General features: G+C 41.0%; 1 protein-coding gene across 1 annotated transcript in view; it reads right to left on the minus strand.

Moving 5' to 3' along the window:
• Nucleotides 1–2340: 2340 nt before the first annotated feature.
• Nucleotides 2341–17367, minus strand: part of ALPK1 (alpha kinase 1) — a 59241-nt gene continuing 44214 nt past the window's right edge. The window contains exons 8-13 of the mRNA XM_021684477.1: nt 15868–15972; nt 12828–14931; nt 9953–10106; nt 5182–5344; nt 3786–3972; nt 2341–2605 (exon numbers count right to left, since the gene is read on the minus strand). Coding sequence (XP_021540152.1) covers nt 2406–2605; nt 3786–3972; nt 5182–5344; nt 9953–10106; nt 12828–14931; nt 15868–15972 — 2913 coding nt within the window. The 3' untranslated portion in view covers nt 2341–2405. The remainder of the gene's footprint in view (nt 2606–3785; nt 3973–5181; nt 5345–9952; nt 10107–12827; nt 14932–15867; nt 15973–17367) is intronic.

A 17367-nucleotide genomic window follows, 5' to 3' on the forward strand; every position in this document is an offset into this window, starting at 1 on the left:
TCTCATAAGACTCCCCCACCTCAGACGCTAATTGTAGTCCCAGGTGTTTCCTATACTTCTTACTGAATGGCTGCACATTGGGGTTCTCATGACCCCCTCCTTAGGTTTGATACTATGCTAAAATGGCTCATGGAGCTCAGGGAAATAGTTATTCACTGGTTTATTGTAAGAGGATATGATGAAAGAAAGAGACGAACCTCAGCTGGGAGAGATGCATAAGGCAGGTTATGGGGGAGCAGCTCCGACATGGAGCTTCCTGCCCTCCCGGGACCTCCAGGTAGTTCAGCACCCTGGTAGCTCTCTGAAACTGGTAATTCGGGGATTTTTACGGGGGCTCCATTATGTAGACATGATTAATCATTAACTCAATTGCTGGTCCCTCTCCCCTTCTAGGAGGGTGTGAGGTGAGGCTGAAAGTTCCAAACTTCTAATCAAGGCTTTGTCTTTCTGGTGATCAGTCCTTATCCAGAAGCTATCTAGGAGTCATCAAGAGCTGCCTCATTAAAACAAAAGATTCTCTTATCACTCAGGAGGTTTCAAGGGATTTAGGAGCTCTCTGTCAGGACTGGAGTCAGAGACCAAATATTAGAACAAAAGATGCTCTTATCACTTAGGGAATTACAAGGCTTTTAGGAGTTCTGTGCCAGAAACTAGGTCAGACACCAATATACGTATTTTTAAGTTTTTTCCACAAATGTTGAATAGGGTTTGGATAGTGAGCAAATTTGTCTTGTTCCTTTTCTCAAATGGAAAAAGTGCCTCACTGTTAATTATGATATTGCTGTTTTTTAAAATAAAGTTTTAAAAATCCCTTTATCAGATTTAGAAAGCGTTCCTTTATGCTTAGTTTGCACAGAGCTTTTTTACCATGAATTGATTTTCATTTTGTTAAATGACCTTTTTTTGTGTCTTTGGAGATGATATGATTTTCCCTCTTCGTTAAAAGGATGAAGTTTTTTCCATTTTCATAAGAAACTTGTGTTGGTTTGGGTTGTTCAGGAAGCAGATGCCGGAAAGGGATTAGACATACAAGATATTTATTGGGAGAAATGACTCTAAAGGCTAAGCGGTGGGAACAGGGATATGCAGGTGTGGGGCCAGTGAAAGGAGAGGGCAAAGGACGGCTGGGCAGCAGGAGTGTCAGATGGCAACGTAGTGTTAAGAAGGTTTTTATCAGACCACTGGGAAGACGTTGTGTACAGTCACCTGTTGAAGTATTCTGAGCCTGGTTTCCAGGCCTTGCTGAGCCACTGGCCGAGAGCATGCTGGGGAGCATGACTTCATTGTGATCCAGAGGGGCCGAAGCCGGAGTGTCAGTCAACCACACCCCCCACAGCGGGAGATCTACACGGTTCTCACTTGCCCCAACTGCAGTTGTGGACAGACTTGTGCAGTAACCCCAAACTGAGAAAGCTCTATCAAGTATGCAGAATCTACCTCATGTTTGTAGGGCTGAGTCACACCACCGGATAAGCTATTAAGACTTGCTGAAGTAATACTTAAGAATGAGGGAAATTTAGACTGACTAATGGAGGAGGGAAAGGGTGGAAACCAGTTGCATCCTCAAAGACTAACCTCAGTAAGGGAATACCGCACCAATATCCCTTCTCTAAGTTTCTTTTAACAAGATCATTGATGAGCTGCTCCCCACACCTGTGTGAAGAAGCAGATCTGTGTGGTGCAAGGTGTGGACTGTCGTGCCTGTTAAAATGCACCATTCTTCTCTCATACCTTTCACAAATGTAAATGTACTAGAAACATACTTTAAAAATAAAGAAACCCATGGTAGGGAGGATCTACATATGACATATAAACTAGAAGCCGTAAAATAAAAGATTAATGAATTCAACTGTATAAAGTAAATTCTGCATGGAAAAAAAAAAGGTTTCATACAAAGTCAAATGTCAGAAGACAAATAGGAAAAAACGGGAACTCATATCACAATGTCCTAAATTCTTTAATACATACAGAGAACTCCTAAGTCAATAAGAAAAACACCCATAGTGTCAGCATTGATAGAGAGTGACAAAAAACTCTAAAATCTCAATGGCTTGAGCCACAAAAGTTTATTTCTCATCTGTTTTGTGTCCACAATGGGTCCATGGGGGCCTTTTCCAGGTTGGCCTCTCTGCAGGACTTACGCTGATAAGCAGCTATCTCCTGACATATTCTTGCCAACTGTGGCAGAGGGAAGTAGCTCTGCAGCATCTTGCACTGGCAATTAAATATGGGCCTGAAATTGATACTCAACAATTCATCTCACAAATTATTGGCTAGAACTAGTCCCATGGCCCTGCCTAAGCCCGAAGGAACCGGGCTATGCCATACTGTGTCTGCCTGGAAGGAGAGCAGGACCCCACACAGGTAAGCAGCGCTAAACCTATTCCATTACCATGCCAGAGAGCCTATGAATTATTTGGTTTCTCAACTGAAGGTCTTGTCAGAGAAAGACGATGGCATATTTCATTACATTCCACATGCTGGTGATTAAAAAAGTAAAAAATTCCTTTCTTTCCAAAATTGGTAGTGACATCATTCTGACCAACAGAGTGAATCTGGGGATCTGTCAGATAGATGAGCCCTTTTCCATTACCAGTCACCCAACCTAAAAGAGAAATAAACATGTCTGAGAATTATATCCTCTATAAATGTCAGTAGTGTATTTCAGAAAAAGAAAACGTATATACTTAAAGAGATATTTTAAAAACTCGGTTATACTGAAGTTTATGTTTAATAAGTTTCTGTTAAGGGATCTGGTATTGCATATTCCAATTATTGGTTTAAGAAGGGAAACTGAACATTGGATAATTAACTTTGTCAAATATGACATACCTAGGCTGCCAATTCTCAAGGAATTAGAGAGCAATAAAATGCACTTAGTTTAATTACTAAGATCACAATATATTGAATATTTCTTTCACGATTCATAAGTCACTTTAGTGCTTAACCCATTAATTCATCTGTTCATTTAACAAATATTTATTGAGCATACGCACTATACAAGACACCATTTTGAGTACTTGGGATTTAGCAATGAACAAGTGAGTAAAAAATCACTATACTCAAGGGCTAACATTCTGGTGAAGTGGGACAGATTAATAAGCAATATAAGTAAGTAAGAATATATAATATGATAAAGAGTGATGATAAATGCTATGGAAGGGGATAGAGAAAATCTTGGGGGATGGTCTTAGAATCGTTACTAAAAATAGTTATAATAAACCTCATTTATCATTTAAATGAAGTGAAGAGTATTGGCTAATAATTCTGGTAAATAAAATATTAGATGAACTGAAATAAAATTAAAATATAAATGCAGAAAATTTTTAAAAGGTCAGATTTGAGTACACACAACTTTCCATTCCTTAATGACCCCATTATGAAACCTAATATCACACTTGTAATAAAGGTAAAGGGCTGAAGAAAAGAAAGAGTGGAAAGACTTTCACATATTAAAGCATGCAATATTAAAAAACCTACATCATTCAAATACACTTAAATGAAATTTAAAAAAGCCCTTGTGGATTTGCTCTAGAATTAAGCCCAACAGAATGTGAGCCAGATCTTCTCACTCATTATGTGACATTGTAGACCCCTGTAGAAGCTTTACACATTTTTTTCAGACATCATTTGCTACATAAAGTAAAATCAATTATTTTAATTACAAATAGTAGTCCAGGCACTGAAAAATCTATTAAATAATGACTAGAAAAGCTAGTTACAAGACCTCACATTTACATATGAATAACACTAAAAATAAAAAAATAAGTCCCAATTTCACATACCTTGTAGATCGACTACAACATCTCTATGATTAGAAAACTCATAGGAAAAATGGCCATAAGCCAAGCCATATTCTGTGGCTTTGTATTCTGTTTTAACCACTTTTGTGTTATTTGATAACTTCACAAATTCTCCCAGTATGTAAGGCTCCACACTGATACATCCCTTTATTGTCTTGCCTTCCAAAATCTGAAAAATAGAAACGGGAGACCATAATGGCGAGGAAGGCCTCAGGCTTTGGGGTCGGGTAGACCTCATTTTGAACCTAGGCTTTGCCACTTAGGAGCTCTGTTACTTCTGGAGGTTTTGGTCTGCTCATTTGTAAAGCAGATATTATAATAATAGCTACCTTATAGCATTGTTAAAAAAATTAAATGAGAAAAATGCATGTAAAGTGCTTAACATTTTATGTGGCATATAATAGAACTTAAAATTATTATTATTCTTTTATTAAAATGCTCACATAAAAATGAGGCCATGAAGTGACCTACCCTAGGGAGCTAGCTCATCAAGACATGTAGATAAATCATGCCCTGGAATGCTGGGCTGGAATATCAGTTCAAGCATTTGTGTGTATACTCTATTTTGACGAGTTGTTTCAAAGGTTAGAGTTAATGTGTTAAATGCCTGGCATAGTGTTTGACATAAAGAAAGTGAAAAATGGATGATAGCTATTATTGGTAGTAATAAAATATGTGTCAAAATATGTCTTTGGCCAAAGTAAAAAAAAAAAGTCCTTTAGGTATGAATGAGCTAAGGATCCAACATATTTGGGAAGGCAGGATATTCTTAATCCAAATTAGAGAAAAGTCAGTGGAGATGGATGGTTGCCTTTATATATTTAAAGAGATATCTTATTGAAAACAGATTGGTCTCAATGACTCCAGAAGGTGGAGCTGCAATTCATAGGTAGAAATCAGAGGAAGACAGATCTAAGAACTTCCTAACAACTAGAATTATTTGAAAGTGAAAAGGGAATAATTATTTTTCCTTCCTAAACGTGTTTAAGCTATGACTTGGTAATTACTTGGTTGCCAGGGGCGGGGACTAACAGATGTAAAACAGGGAATTCGTGCATTGGGTTGAGGGGATAATTTGTACTACATATCATCTTTGGGGTCCTTCTTCTCTCTTTGAAAGTACAGACAGTACCCAAAGAAAAGATATTAAAAATGCCAACCTGACCACGTGCGACCAGATACCAGAATTAACAGGGTGACTTGGAAGATCCAAATTATATATTCAGGATCTAAAAGGTCATAGTTCTTACATTTCTCTCTACGTAGATGAAGGAGATGAAATAGTCTGGTAACTGAGTTTACTGGATTTTACCCAAAACGTAACCTAGTATATACTTACAGACTTGTTTAAGCAAACCCTTGCTCTCTTTAATCTTACCAGTACTACTGTGGATGGGATATAGAAGATCTGTGTTGGAACCTTTTGTTCATAAAGTCTCTTGTTAAACTCTGTCACGTAGTGCTGTGCGGTCATTTGACGTTCCACATCAGTGAAGTGGTGCCGGAGCCCCTTTGGCTCCTTATATTCTTTCCCAACATATCTACGACCAGAGGAAAAAACACACAAAAGAAGCGCAGAAGTGATCTTATCACAGAGGAAGAGAGCGGAGACCAAAGGAGATATGCAAAAATGCTTGAAAGATGTTATTCTTTCTCTACCTTGGACAGTCAGTATTAATGATCCTGACTTATCTCATGACTCAGATAATTTTGTAAGAGCCTCCTGAACAAGAGAACATAATTCATGTTGCCTGACTGTGATGGCTAATGTTATGTGCCATCTTGACTTGGCCATAGGGTTCCCCAATATTTGATCAACCATAATTCTGGGTGTTTTTGTGAGGTTGTTTTGGGATGAATTTCACACTTAAATCAATAGACTGAGTAAAGCAGATTGCTCTCTCTCATGTGGATGGGCCAAATCTAATCAGTTGAAGGACAAAGAATAGAACAAAAAAGACTGATCTTTTCCCAAGTTAGAGAGAATTCCTCCTGCCAAACTGCCTTTGAGCTGGGACACTAGTCTTGTCCTGCCTTTGGACTTGAAGTGAAACATCAGCTCTTCCTGGGTCTGGAGCCTGCTGGCCTTTGGCCTGGAACTACACCATTAGCTCTCCTGGGTCTCCAGCTAGCCAACTGCAGATCTTCAGATTTTCTGGCCTCTATTATCATGCAAGCCAATTCCTGACAATAACTCTTTGTCTATATGTATATACATCTTCTTGGTTCTGTTTTTCTGAAGAACACTGTCTGATACACTGACTCAGGATGATGCTGATTATAGAGAAAGTGTCCAGTTAATGTAGCAGTTTGCCAGACTTCCTTGGTGAGCCAAGGGAGCCAGGATGGACACTGGAAAGTGCAGGCTCTGCAACTAGATCTTTCACTACCTGCACTGGGGCCTTAAACAGGTCAGTTAATCAATCTGAAGCCTTCCTCTATCCCTTCCTTATGTGATTACTTCATCTGTACAAATACTTGTTTCCATCATCACCTATTATGTGCATAGCCCTGTGCTAGTCCTGAGTGTTTTGAAGAAAGTGTGAAATATGATTTGTATATTTCAAGGCCTTACACATAGTTGGAGACAGAAGATATGAGGCGGTAAGTGATTAAGTGTTGAAAGGAGCACAACAGTAACTATCACACTTTACTACAGTTTATATTTGCTATAAGTTGGTGTGAATTTATGAGTAATTTGCATGTGTCCAGAGTGACCTCCAAAAATCAAAGAGAACTGTCAGAGTTATAGACCTCAACTAGAGAGAACACTCTCTAGAAATTACTGAGTCCAATAGGATAATGAAATCCAAGTTGGCTGCAGTTTTGGCCATTCAGACTCCCGGGGATCCAAAAGGAAATCTGAGGGGCGCCTGGGTGGCTCAGTGGGTTAGGCATCCAACTCTTGGCTTTGGCTTAGGTCACGATCTCAGGTTGTGAGATTGAGCCCGGTGATGGACTCTACACTCAATGCAGAATCTGCTTGAGATTCTCTCTCTCCCTCTTCTTCTGCCCCTTTCCCTGCTCACACTCTCTCTCTCAAAAATAAATAAATAAAATCTTACCAAAAAAAAAAAAAAAGAAAGAAATCTGACAGTGGAGGCTGCCGAGGAGGGACCTCTATGGCATTAGAAAACAGCCAGCAGGGGAGTGGCTGTCATCATCGGGTGTTCCAGCATTTCTGCCATGGACAGACCTCTGGGCCTGCAGTAGCTCTGAATCAGTTCAGCACTTGGAGCAAACCCTGGGGCTGGAGCATTTCCCAAACGTTTTGTCAGAGGACCTTCAGCCCTAGGTTCAGGATCATCAGTCTGGGAACAGAGGCCCATTCTTTCTGGCATCTTATGCCATTTTATTGGGATCATTTTTCGTCAGGATTTGCTAGCAGTAAACTCTTTTTTCTTTGACAGCTTTTAAGATTATTTCTTTATCTTTGGTGTTCTAAAGTTTTACCACTATGTAGCGAGAAGTGGATTTATGAGTGCCTGCCTTCTTTCCTTCCTTCCTTCCTTCCTTCCTTTCTTCCTTCCTTCATTTCTAGTTTCTTTCCTTCTTCCTTTTCTTTTTTTTTAAGACTTTATTAATTTATTTGAGAGAGAGAGAATGAGAGACAGAGAGCATGAGAGGGAGGACGGTCAGAGGGAGAAGCAGACTCCCCACTGAGCAGGGAGCCCGATGTGGGACTCGATCACAGGACTCCAGGATCATGACCCAAGCTGAAGGCAGATGCTTAACCAACTGAGCCACCCAGGCACCCCCCTTCTTCCTTTTCTATCCTACTTAGGATTCACTATGATTCCTGTATTGGAAGATTAATGTGTTTTGGCATTCTGGGAAATTATCAGATATTATCTATTTAAATAGTAATTCTTTTCTATTTGATCTGTTATCTTTTTCTGATCAGATATATGTTGGATCCTCTCACTCCATCTTCCATATTTCTTATTCTCTCTTTTATTTCCCATCTCAGATCCTCCTATGATGCATCTTGCTGTATTAGTTTCTTAGGGCTACTATAACTAAGTGCCACAAATTGAGTGACTTAAACAACAGAAACTGACTCTCTCACAGTTCTGGAGCTTAGAAGTCCAAGATCAAGATATCAGCAGGGACATGTTCAATCTGAAGCCACTAGGGAAGGATGTTTTTCAGTCCTCTCTCCTGGCTTCTGGTGGTTCCTGCCTTGTGGAAACATAACTACAATTTTACATGCATTCTCCTTGTGCATGTCTATCTCCAAATTTCTTTTTTATAAGAATACCAGTCATAGTGGATGAGGTGCCCACCTTATTCCAGTATGACCTCATCTTAACTAATTATATCTGCAATGCCTCTATTTCAATAAGATCACAGTCTGAGTACTGTGGGTTAGGACTTCAACATATGAATTTGAGGCTGGAGGTACAGAGCTGTTAAAAAACTCACTAAACCCATAACACATGGCTTCATCACTTGGATGTGTGATGTGGGACAAGTTTCTTAACATCTCTATGCCTCATTTCCCTCATCTGTAAAATAAGGATAATAATATCTGTCTCATAAATTTTTGTGATGATTAATTAAATTAGTACATAAATTACTTAAAAGAAGGCTTGGCACATATATACTTGGTAAATATATATACATGTTTCTATTGTTATTATTATTATTATCATCATCATCAACAACCTTTTCAAGAAATATACTTCCACTGCTTAAGAATTACCCAATTTCTCACTCTCTCTCATTTCCTGTCTTCCTATTTATTTCTTACATTATTTGGATTTGGATAAAAAAACAGGGTCCACCTTAAAATTCTTGGCTTATAGGTCTTTTTAAATACACAGATGATGTAAAATTAGGTCTCAAACCCAATGGGAATCGCCTGTGGTCACTAATTTTTTCAGGTGAGTTTTTGCTTGAAGTTGTCATCCAGAACTAAAGCCAAACAGGTGTTTACCTCAGTGAGGTGGTTTTCTTTTTTTTTTTTAAGATTTATTTATTTATTTGAGAGAGAGAAAGAGCGGGGGGGGGGGGGGGAGCGGGAGAGGGAGGATCTCAAGCAGACTTCCTGATGAACAGGGAGACTGACGCGGGGCTCTATCTCACGACCCTGAGATCATGACCTGAGCCAAAATCAAGAAACTGAGCCACCCAGGAGGCTGGGGGTGGGTGGTCTCTACCCACTGGATGGTCTCTAAATAGTCCCTTACATGTGTAACTTTGGTCACTAGCTGCCACCTTATGCCACCCCACTCAAAACCTAACAGGGAGTGTCTTAAGGGCTTAGTATACTCTTTATCCCTGGATTTGCTTCAACCCTAGCCTAAAAGGATTTTCCTACCTTTTTTTGCAGACTCATTTATTTACATATAAGTGTGGTTTTCATACTTGAATTAGACTTCTTGCCAGCATTTACAGTGGGAGTGTTTGAGGCTCTCTGTCCTGCCATAGAGTCAGAAACTCCATTTTTCTTATCTTTACAATGGGGATAACAATGTCTCTCTGAGAGGTTTTTTTTTTTTTAAAGATTATTTATTTATTTATTTAATTTTTTTTAAAAGATTTTATTTATTAATTTGACAGAGAGAGACACAGTGAGAGAGGGAACACAAGCAAGGGGGAGTGGGAGAGGGAGAAGCAGGCCTCCCGTGGAGCAGAGAGCCCGATATGGGACTCGATCCCAGGACCCCAGGACCATGACCTGAGCCGAAGGCAGTTGCTCAACAACTGAGCCACCCAGGCACCCTATTTATTTATTTATTTGACAGAGAGAGACACAGCGAGAGAGGGAACACGTGGTGGGGGGGGGAGTGGGAGAGGGAGAAGCAAGCCTCCTGCAGAGCAGGAAGCCCGATGTGGGGCTCGATCCCAGGACCCCGGGATCATGACCTGAGCCGAAGGCAGATGCTTAACGACTGAGCCACCCAGGCGCCCCTTCCTGAGAGGTTTGACATCATGTACATCTATGTAAAATGGCTGACATAATGTTGGTCAGTCTGTGGTAACTACTGTTAGTTAATTAATGAGGAGGAGGAAGGAGTAGGAATCTGAAAATATACATTGTGGCTAGCTTTTCCAGCTCTTTCAAAATGTCATAAATGATTAATTAACAGAAAGGCATAATTAGCCCATTTAACACTAGTGGTAAGGTTGTTTTAAAGAAATACCTCCCCAGAGTTTCTTCTTGATGAAGATGATGAACCCAAAAAGCATTTCTTTGTCTGCCTTTCTTCTTTACATTCAGGTAGTCCCCCAAATATACAACAGTTTCTTGGGCTGTCCATAATTCTGATTTTTTAGAGTATTTTAATAAAAGAGCATCTGCAGAAAAAGAGAAGATAAAAATGGATGTTATTTTCAAAGGGATATTACAATTTATGAATAAAGTTGAAGTGACACAGATCCTAATCCAGCTTGTCTGAAATCTTCAGCTTCTTTAGACATTTTCTCAAATTTCAGCCTCTTCTATGACTACTACTACAAAGTTAGTGAAGTACAATAAAGTAAAGCTTTGCAAATGTAATGAAGATTCACAAAATCTTTTGCTTGTGATGGTCAAGGATTAAGATAAGGCCAGAGTTTCTGTATGAAAACGGTGGAAAATAAAGGCTTTTTAAACATCAAACACCAGAAACCATCTTGGAAGAGTGATATATGCTTGCATCTTGGGGCACCTCAGTGGCTCAGTCGGTTAAGGGTCTGCCTTCGGCTCAGGTCATGATCCCAGGGTCCTGGGATCAAGCCCCGCATCGGGGTCCCTGCTCCATGGGAAGCCTGCTTCTCCCTCTCCCTCTCCCCCTGCTTGTATTCCCTCTCTCTCTCTCTCTCTGTCAAATAAATTAATAAATAAATCTTAAAAAAATAAAATAAACAGCAAAACCCCAGAGACCATCTTGGAAGAGTGATATATGCTTGCATCTTCTAATTATCTGGGGGGTCCGGATAATGGAGCCTACTACTGGTGCCAGACCATATAGATAGAAATAAACGAAATAACTCTACCTCGGAGACTCCTGGCAACTTCAGAAATCATAGTTACCTATTAAAGTGCACCTTAATTTTCTCTTGTTTTGTTTAAGTTGGGAAAGTCCAGGAATTACTTGACAAAATACAGCTACTGTACAAAGATTCTACTCAATAGAAAAAGGAAAAGATAAGAAGGAAAAGCAAAAACTGTCTCCACCTTAAGGAAAGGCAGAATAGGGCTAGTAAGAAAGCACTTCTTTGAGGGGAAAGACATGAACTCTGAGAAGAAATGCAACATTTTGGGATCCAAGTTAAAATGAAGTGAACATGGACCTTCCTGCATCTAGGTTGTGATAATGGGTGAAAGTATAGGAGACTCAGGAGAGAAAATACTTCAAGTAAGAAACTCACGGGTCTGGGACCGGGGCGGGAGATGACTGGAGGCTGGGAAAGACAGTGGCCAGGGTTGGGGCATTCAATCAGAGAAGCTGGGGATGGAAAAGGAAGGTGAGCTGCTTGCCCACATTCATAGGAAGGGCAATGAACTGAGGGAAGAAAGATGGAGGAAATGTACAACTTGCTTTGTTTCCTCAACTTTGGGCTTTCTCTGTTTTTCTTATCTGTACACTGGGGATAATAATGTTCCCCTAATGGGTTTGAGATTATGTACATGTGGCTTTTCACCCACAAATTGGCACACAGGTATAACAATAAAGCAGTTACCTAACTCTAAGAAATGTGATTCTGAACCTACAGAATCTCTAAAAAGGGAATAGTGAATAGGGAAACCCTATTATAGAATGTTTTGCTTCTTTTTGTGACAACCTGATCTGTATCTTAGTCTGACTTCAAGGCAGCAGGCAAAACACTGGAATACTTTGAAGCAGAAGTTACTGACATTGTCTTTATAAAAATGTACTGAAGAGCTCTTAAAAAATACTGATGCTTGGATCCAAACCCCAGAACCATTAGATTGGAATCTCAGGGGTGAGGCACTGGAAATTTTAAAAAGCACCTCCCCCTCCAGGGATTCTTATATGGTGCCAAGATTGAGAACTACTACTACTTTATTTATTTATTTATAGATTTATAGATTGATTTATTTACTTGAGAGAGCATGCATGAGTAGAGGGAGGGGCAGAGGGAGAGGGAGAGAGAAAATCCCAGACTTCCCACTGAGTGCAGAGCTTGATGCTGTGCTCCACAGGATGCTGGATCCTAGGACCCTGAGATCATGAGCTGAAATCAAGAGTTGGACACTTAACCAACTGAGCCACCCAGGTACCCTGAGAACTACTACTTTAGTATCCAGTGCTTAACAAACCACAAAGCTTGTTTCTTTTTTTTCATTCAAATAATTCTTCAGTATCTTGGAGAGTGTTATGATGTGATCCTCTGGGCTAAGAGAAGAACCTTCTTTTGTCTTCTTCCCAGCCTCCCCACCACTTCTAAGCTGTAATAGATACACTGATTGCCAGGTGGGCCCCAACCCAGGCTCCCTGCTATAGTAAGTGACCTTGGGCTCTTCCATAAGCAAGAAGTAGTTGCTGACTATAATAGTAGGGGGCACTTGCTCAATCCATTGGCTGAAAAGAAACCTTGTGGGCAGGTGTGAAAATCTCTGCCCAGCAGAAGAGTGATGTTTAACTAGGTCAAACTCTGCCCCCAAGAATCTGAATGGGGAAAAACAGAAATCAGCTGGTTGGTAATGAGAATCAGGGAAAAGACAGATGCTGAGTGGATATGACAAGCAGAGCTATTTTAAACCCTGACTGATGACTGTTCCTTAGTCCTGTAAGATTCTTGTCTGCCTTACCGCCTTGTGTATCTTCATAGCAAGTCCCCAATATATGCGGTGGCCTGAGTAAGCCTCTAGTCTTTGCCACCATTAGAGTCCACCACACCAAGAGTGAGGGAAACCCCCAAAGTACATATTTTTCTGTATATTCACAAAGCATAACAGGGGTCTGTGTCTTTCATGAGTTTTAAGTGATCTCACATATCAAGCTCTTCAGAGGACCCCAAACATACACAGAGGCTTCCTGAAGCTGTACCGACTGAAAATGTTGTACTCACTGTGTGCTCGGTGGAGTTGATTGGGCTTAAAAACTCCTGTATTCTCCAGTCTCTGTAACAGCCAATCATGGCTCACTCCTGCCAAGAGTTTTTCAAAGTCATCAGGGTGCAGGGTTCGAGCATCTAGGATCTCTTGCCTTATCATTCCTGGCAATGAAACAAAAGAACTTCCACTGGAATTCAGAAAGGACCATGGGTTTTCCCCCTCAGAAGAACCGTTGGAAAATGCAGGTGATTTCAACCACCACGCTGAGGACGAGCTGGAGTTCTGGCTGCAGTTTAGCATGTTTCCTGGTTCGTTTCCTTCTTCTGTGGTAGTGCAGTCCTTGCTAAGATCAGGGAAGGCAATGTTACTGCTTACAGATGGGTCAGGGGTCTCAGCCCCCCAACCATGCAGCTGCCTCAGGGAACATAGGCTCGAAGAGCCACACCCATTTGTGGGGTGAACATCAGTGCTGTCGAGCAGTTGGCCCTCTTCATCCACTGTAGAGGCATCAGGGTCAATGTTCTGCTCTTTGACTGAACCACTGCTCTTTCCTGAGTCAGGATTTTGAACAGGCCAATGAAGAGTGAAAGAGCTACATGGCATCACAGAGTTTTTACCCAGAGAACCCTCCATGACTACGTGAGAGTCTAAGGGCATATCCTCTTCTTTTTCCTCTGTTTCTCCTTCTAGGTCAACCCAGGAGGAACTATCTTTAAATGTAAGGCCTGTCCCTCTTTTGATTTCTTCCCCATGCCTGTCTTTGGCATCACAGTGGATTTCTGGAAATTCATTTAGTTCAAAGGTTTCTTCTTCTCGAACTGAAGGATATGTGGCTATGTTCTTGGGCCAACAAGAATCAGAAGAGGACAAAGAAGCAGAACCAAATGAGGGGCTGGAATGACCAGAAGTGTTTCTGGATCCCATGTTTCTAACCTTTTGCACACCTTCTGGAGCTCCTTCTAACAGGCCTGCACCAGAGGCCAAGAACATGCCTGTTGTGTTATGAGGACAGGAGGTTGTTAAGGGTATGTGTTTGTGTAGCTGACTTTGAGAAAACTCTAAATTGTCATCCTTGGATACTTGGAGAGAGAGACCATGAAGCTCTGAAGACAGTGGATGTACAGCTCTGCTTTCCTCATTGATCTCTAGCTCTTCAGACAGGGCAGTGGAACACTGAGTATCCACAAGATGTTCTTCCTTGCAAGGCTCTTTTCTGGTTGACCTATCATCGATATAATTCACTTCCTCCCAGCTTGTAGAAGAACTAACCCCTGATAACTTGCTCCAAGAACTAGAGCAATGGCTGTCACTCAGAGACTTGTCCAAAACAGCTTCTTCACCATGGCTGTGGTCTGGTGACTCAACCTCAATCTCTACATCTTGATCCAAGGAGACTCGAAATGCATCAGAATGGGTCCAGTTTTTCCTGCCTATCCTGCTGAGTTTCTCCTGACTATTCCTAGCCATTACCATGCCTTTTTGAAAATGTGATTTGTCTTCAGTAGTACACACAGTATCTATGTTTTTTGTCTCTGTTTTTAGAGTAGTGATACAGACTCCTGTTTTTGTATCTTCCTGTTTATTTTTGTTGTTTCCACAAGAGCTTTCAAATACTTCACACACTGAAGTATGGTGCTGTGAATAGGCTTCAAGGATTTTTTGGAAATCCACTTGCCCATGAAAGATGGGCTTATCCAACCCACGCTTGAAACTCTCTGGAACATAAGACTTGTCATCTAAATTTGAGAAGCCTTGAATTTGTAAATGATCCTTTACCTGGGTGATAATAGACAAGATCTGCTGAGAGAGAGCTTCTCTCTCCTGACTTCCAGAGGAACTACTGAAACTGTACAGCTTTCCCATAGCTTCATTACAGAGCTGACTTGCTACACGGACCATCTCTGTCTCCCCATAGAGTCTTTGGTGCACTGTGGTAAGGCCGAAAGCAGCTTTGAGAAGACTATGAAGCTCTTGTTTTCCAGTAGCTGGTTCATCATATCTCTTGGTGAGGAGGCCAATTTCGAAGGCCTCTTTGGCTTCATACAGATATGAATTTTTCATTTCTGGAGGACAGTCATTAGAACTACTATAGGACAACAAGCATGTGCCGCGGATATTCTGAGGAAAATACCAAATACAAAATCAGACACTGAATTCGAAACTGGAAGTGAATCAGGAAAAATTTCATTCCTGGAGGACAGTTGTTAGAAGTGTTATAGGAAAATAAACACGTGCCACAGATATTCCAAGAAAAGGACACAATCAAGTATTGAGTCAAGGGCCTAAAGGCCTTTTGGTGAATTAGGAGAGGGGACTGGGATGTACGTGACTGGTTGGCATGAGGGGGTAAGAAATTAGCTCTAACTACCATCTTGCTGTAGGCCTGATACTTTTTTTCCAGTTTATTTATTTTTTTAGTAATCTCTACACCCAATGTGGGGTTCAAACTCATGACCCTGAAATCAAGAGTTGCATGCTCCTCTGACTAAACCAGCCAGGGGCCCCAGGCCTGATACTTTTTAATCAAAGATGATAAATTTGTTGTTGCTGTTACTGCTGTTGTTAGTTTTAGCAAAGAGTGTCTATATACATGGGACACGGACATAGTAATTTTCTCTGTGCAAATAAGGCTGCTATATACAAAAACATCATTTATTTAATAGAAGTCAAAACAATAGAGTAGTGGCTTCCAAACCCCTCTGTGCACCTGGGCAGTATTTCAAAATAAAAGATTTCTGGGTACCTATCCCAGAGATTTGCATTTAGTGGACTTAGGTTGGACCAGGAATGTACATTTTGCAAAGACTCTTTGGGCAGTTCTGATGTGCTTGGGGACCATTGGTCTGAGGCGGACAACATTATACCCTCAGGCTGAATTAATTATCTTCCACCAGGATGTCACTACTCTGATTTATAAAACCTTTCCATACATAAGGCCTGATCACAATTATCTAATGATGTGCACAAAGCCCACTTTAGGTTAGACCTTCCCCTCTCACTGGTTACTTCTCTCACTGGGGAGAGAGGTTCAGGGAGGGGCTGCCCCCTGCTTACCACAGCCGAGAGCACAAAGAGGGGCGTGTAGGGACTGAAGGCAGTTGCCAGTTTGCAGGCTTCCGCAGCTGAGAGCAAATGGTGGTCAAACTCCCTCAGCAAACCCTGTGAAAAAACAGGAGGCCAAGTGTTGTATTGACAATTATTTATCCATTAGCAAAAGTCAGGCTATGAAATTCCTTTGCTTGTCTTTCAGGATTTTGAGGGACCTTCTGCCCCTCATCACAACTATTTCAGAACAGTGCCAAGAAAGAGTTAAGTGGCTCGGGGGCGCCTGGGTGGCTCAGTTGGTTAAGCGTCTGCCTTTGGCTCTGGTCATGATCCCAGGGTCCTGGGATCGAGCCCCACATCGGGCTCCCTGCTCAGCAGAGAGCCTGCTTCTTCCTCTCCCTCTGCCTGCCTGCCGCTCCCCCTGCTTGTGCTCTCTATCTCTCTCTGTGTGTCAAATAAATAAATAAAATCTTAAAAAAAAAAGAAAGAGTTAAGTGGCTCAAAAGACCCTAGGGAGTTGAGTATCCTTTCCCCCAGCACCCATACACAATCCTGTCACAAACCCCGTCCCTCTCCAGAGAGGGCCTAATGTGTGCAAAAATTCACAATGCCTGCCTATACAAAATAATTGACACAAGTTTCTCTGGAGGATCATGCAAGTCTTTGTTCACAGAAACTCTGTGAACTTGCAGCCAGATTAGCTGATGATTTCTGCACTGTTCTTGGCAAAGAGCCTTTTAATGTATGATTTCACAGCAAGTAAGACTCATTCATTCATCCTAGAAATACTGTTCTAGACATGAAGGAGATAGCAGACAGTGAGCCTGCAATAAGCTTATTTCCTATTGAAGGGAGGGAATCAGTCAATACACAAAATGAGTAAAATGCATAGGATCTGACATGGCACTAAGTGTTCCAGAGAAAAATAAAGCAGGAAGGGGTCACAAGGAGGTTCAGGATGGGGAGGCAGTTCAATTTGCAATTTTTAAAAATTTAATCTTTTTTTTTTTTTTTAAAGTAAGCTCTACACCCAATGTGGGGCTTGAACTCAGACCCTGAGATCATGAGTCCCATGCTCAGCCAGGCACCCTGGCAGTTTATAATTTTAAACAATCATCAAAGACAATTTCACTGAACAGGGATATAACCCTTTTCTTGTGTGTTGGTCGGACAGCAAAAAGCAACATTTTGCTAAGACTCAGATTGCCAGCAGCAAGCTGCATGTGTTCTTATGCTACAGTAATTACTATTAAATACAGTTACCACTGTCACTTCAGTATTTAATAAAAATGGCAATCTTCATGATAATATTAAACCTCTCAATACCAGTGCAGTGCAGGAGAGCAGTTTGATGTCTATGCTAATGCTCTAGACTGGTCAGAGATCTGGGTTCTGCTCTTAGTATTCTTTCTTACTGGGTGTGCAAACTATAGAGCTCACTTAGTTTCTCTGGACCTCAGTTTATTTTTCTCTTAAATGGGAACAATACATTTTGCTCTACCTGCCTCA

Source organism: Neomonachus schauinslandi, chromosome 2 (assembly GCF_002201575.2).
Source record: "Neomonachus schauinslandi chromosome 2, ASM220157v2, whole genome shotgun sequence".
NCBI classification, from domain to species: domain Eukaryota; kingdom Metazoa; phylum Chordata; class Mammalia; order Carnivora; family Phocidae; genus Neomonachus; species Neomonachus schauinslandi.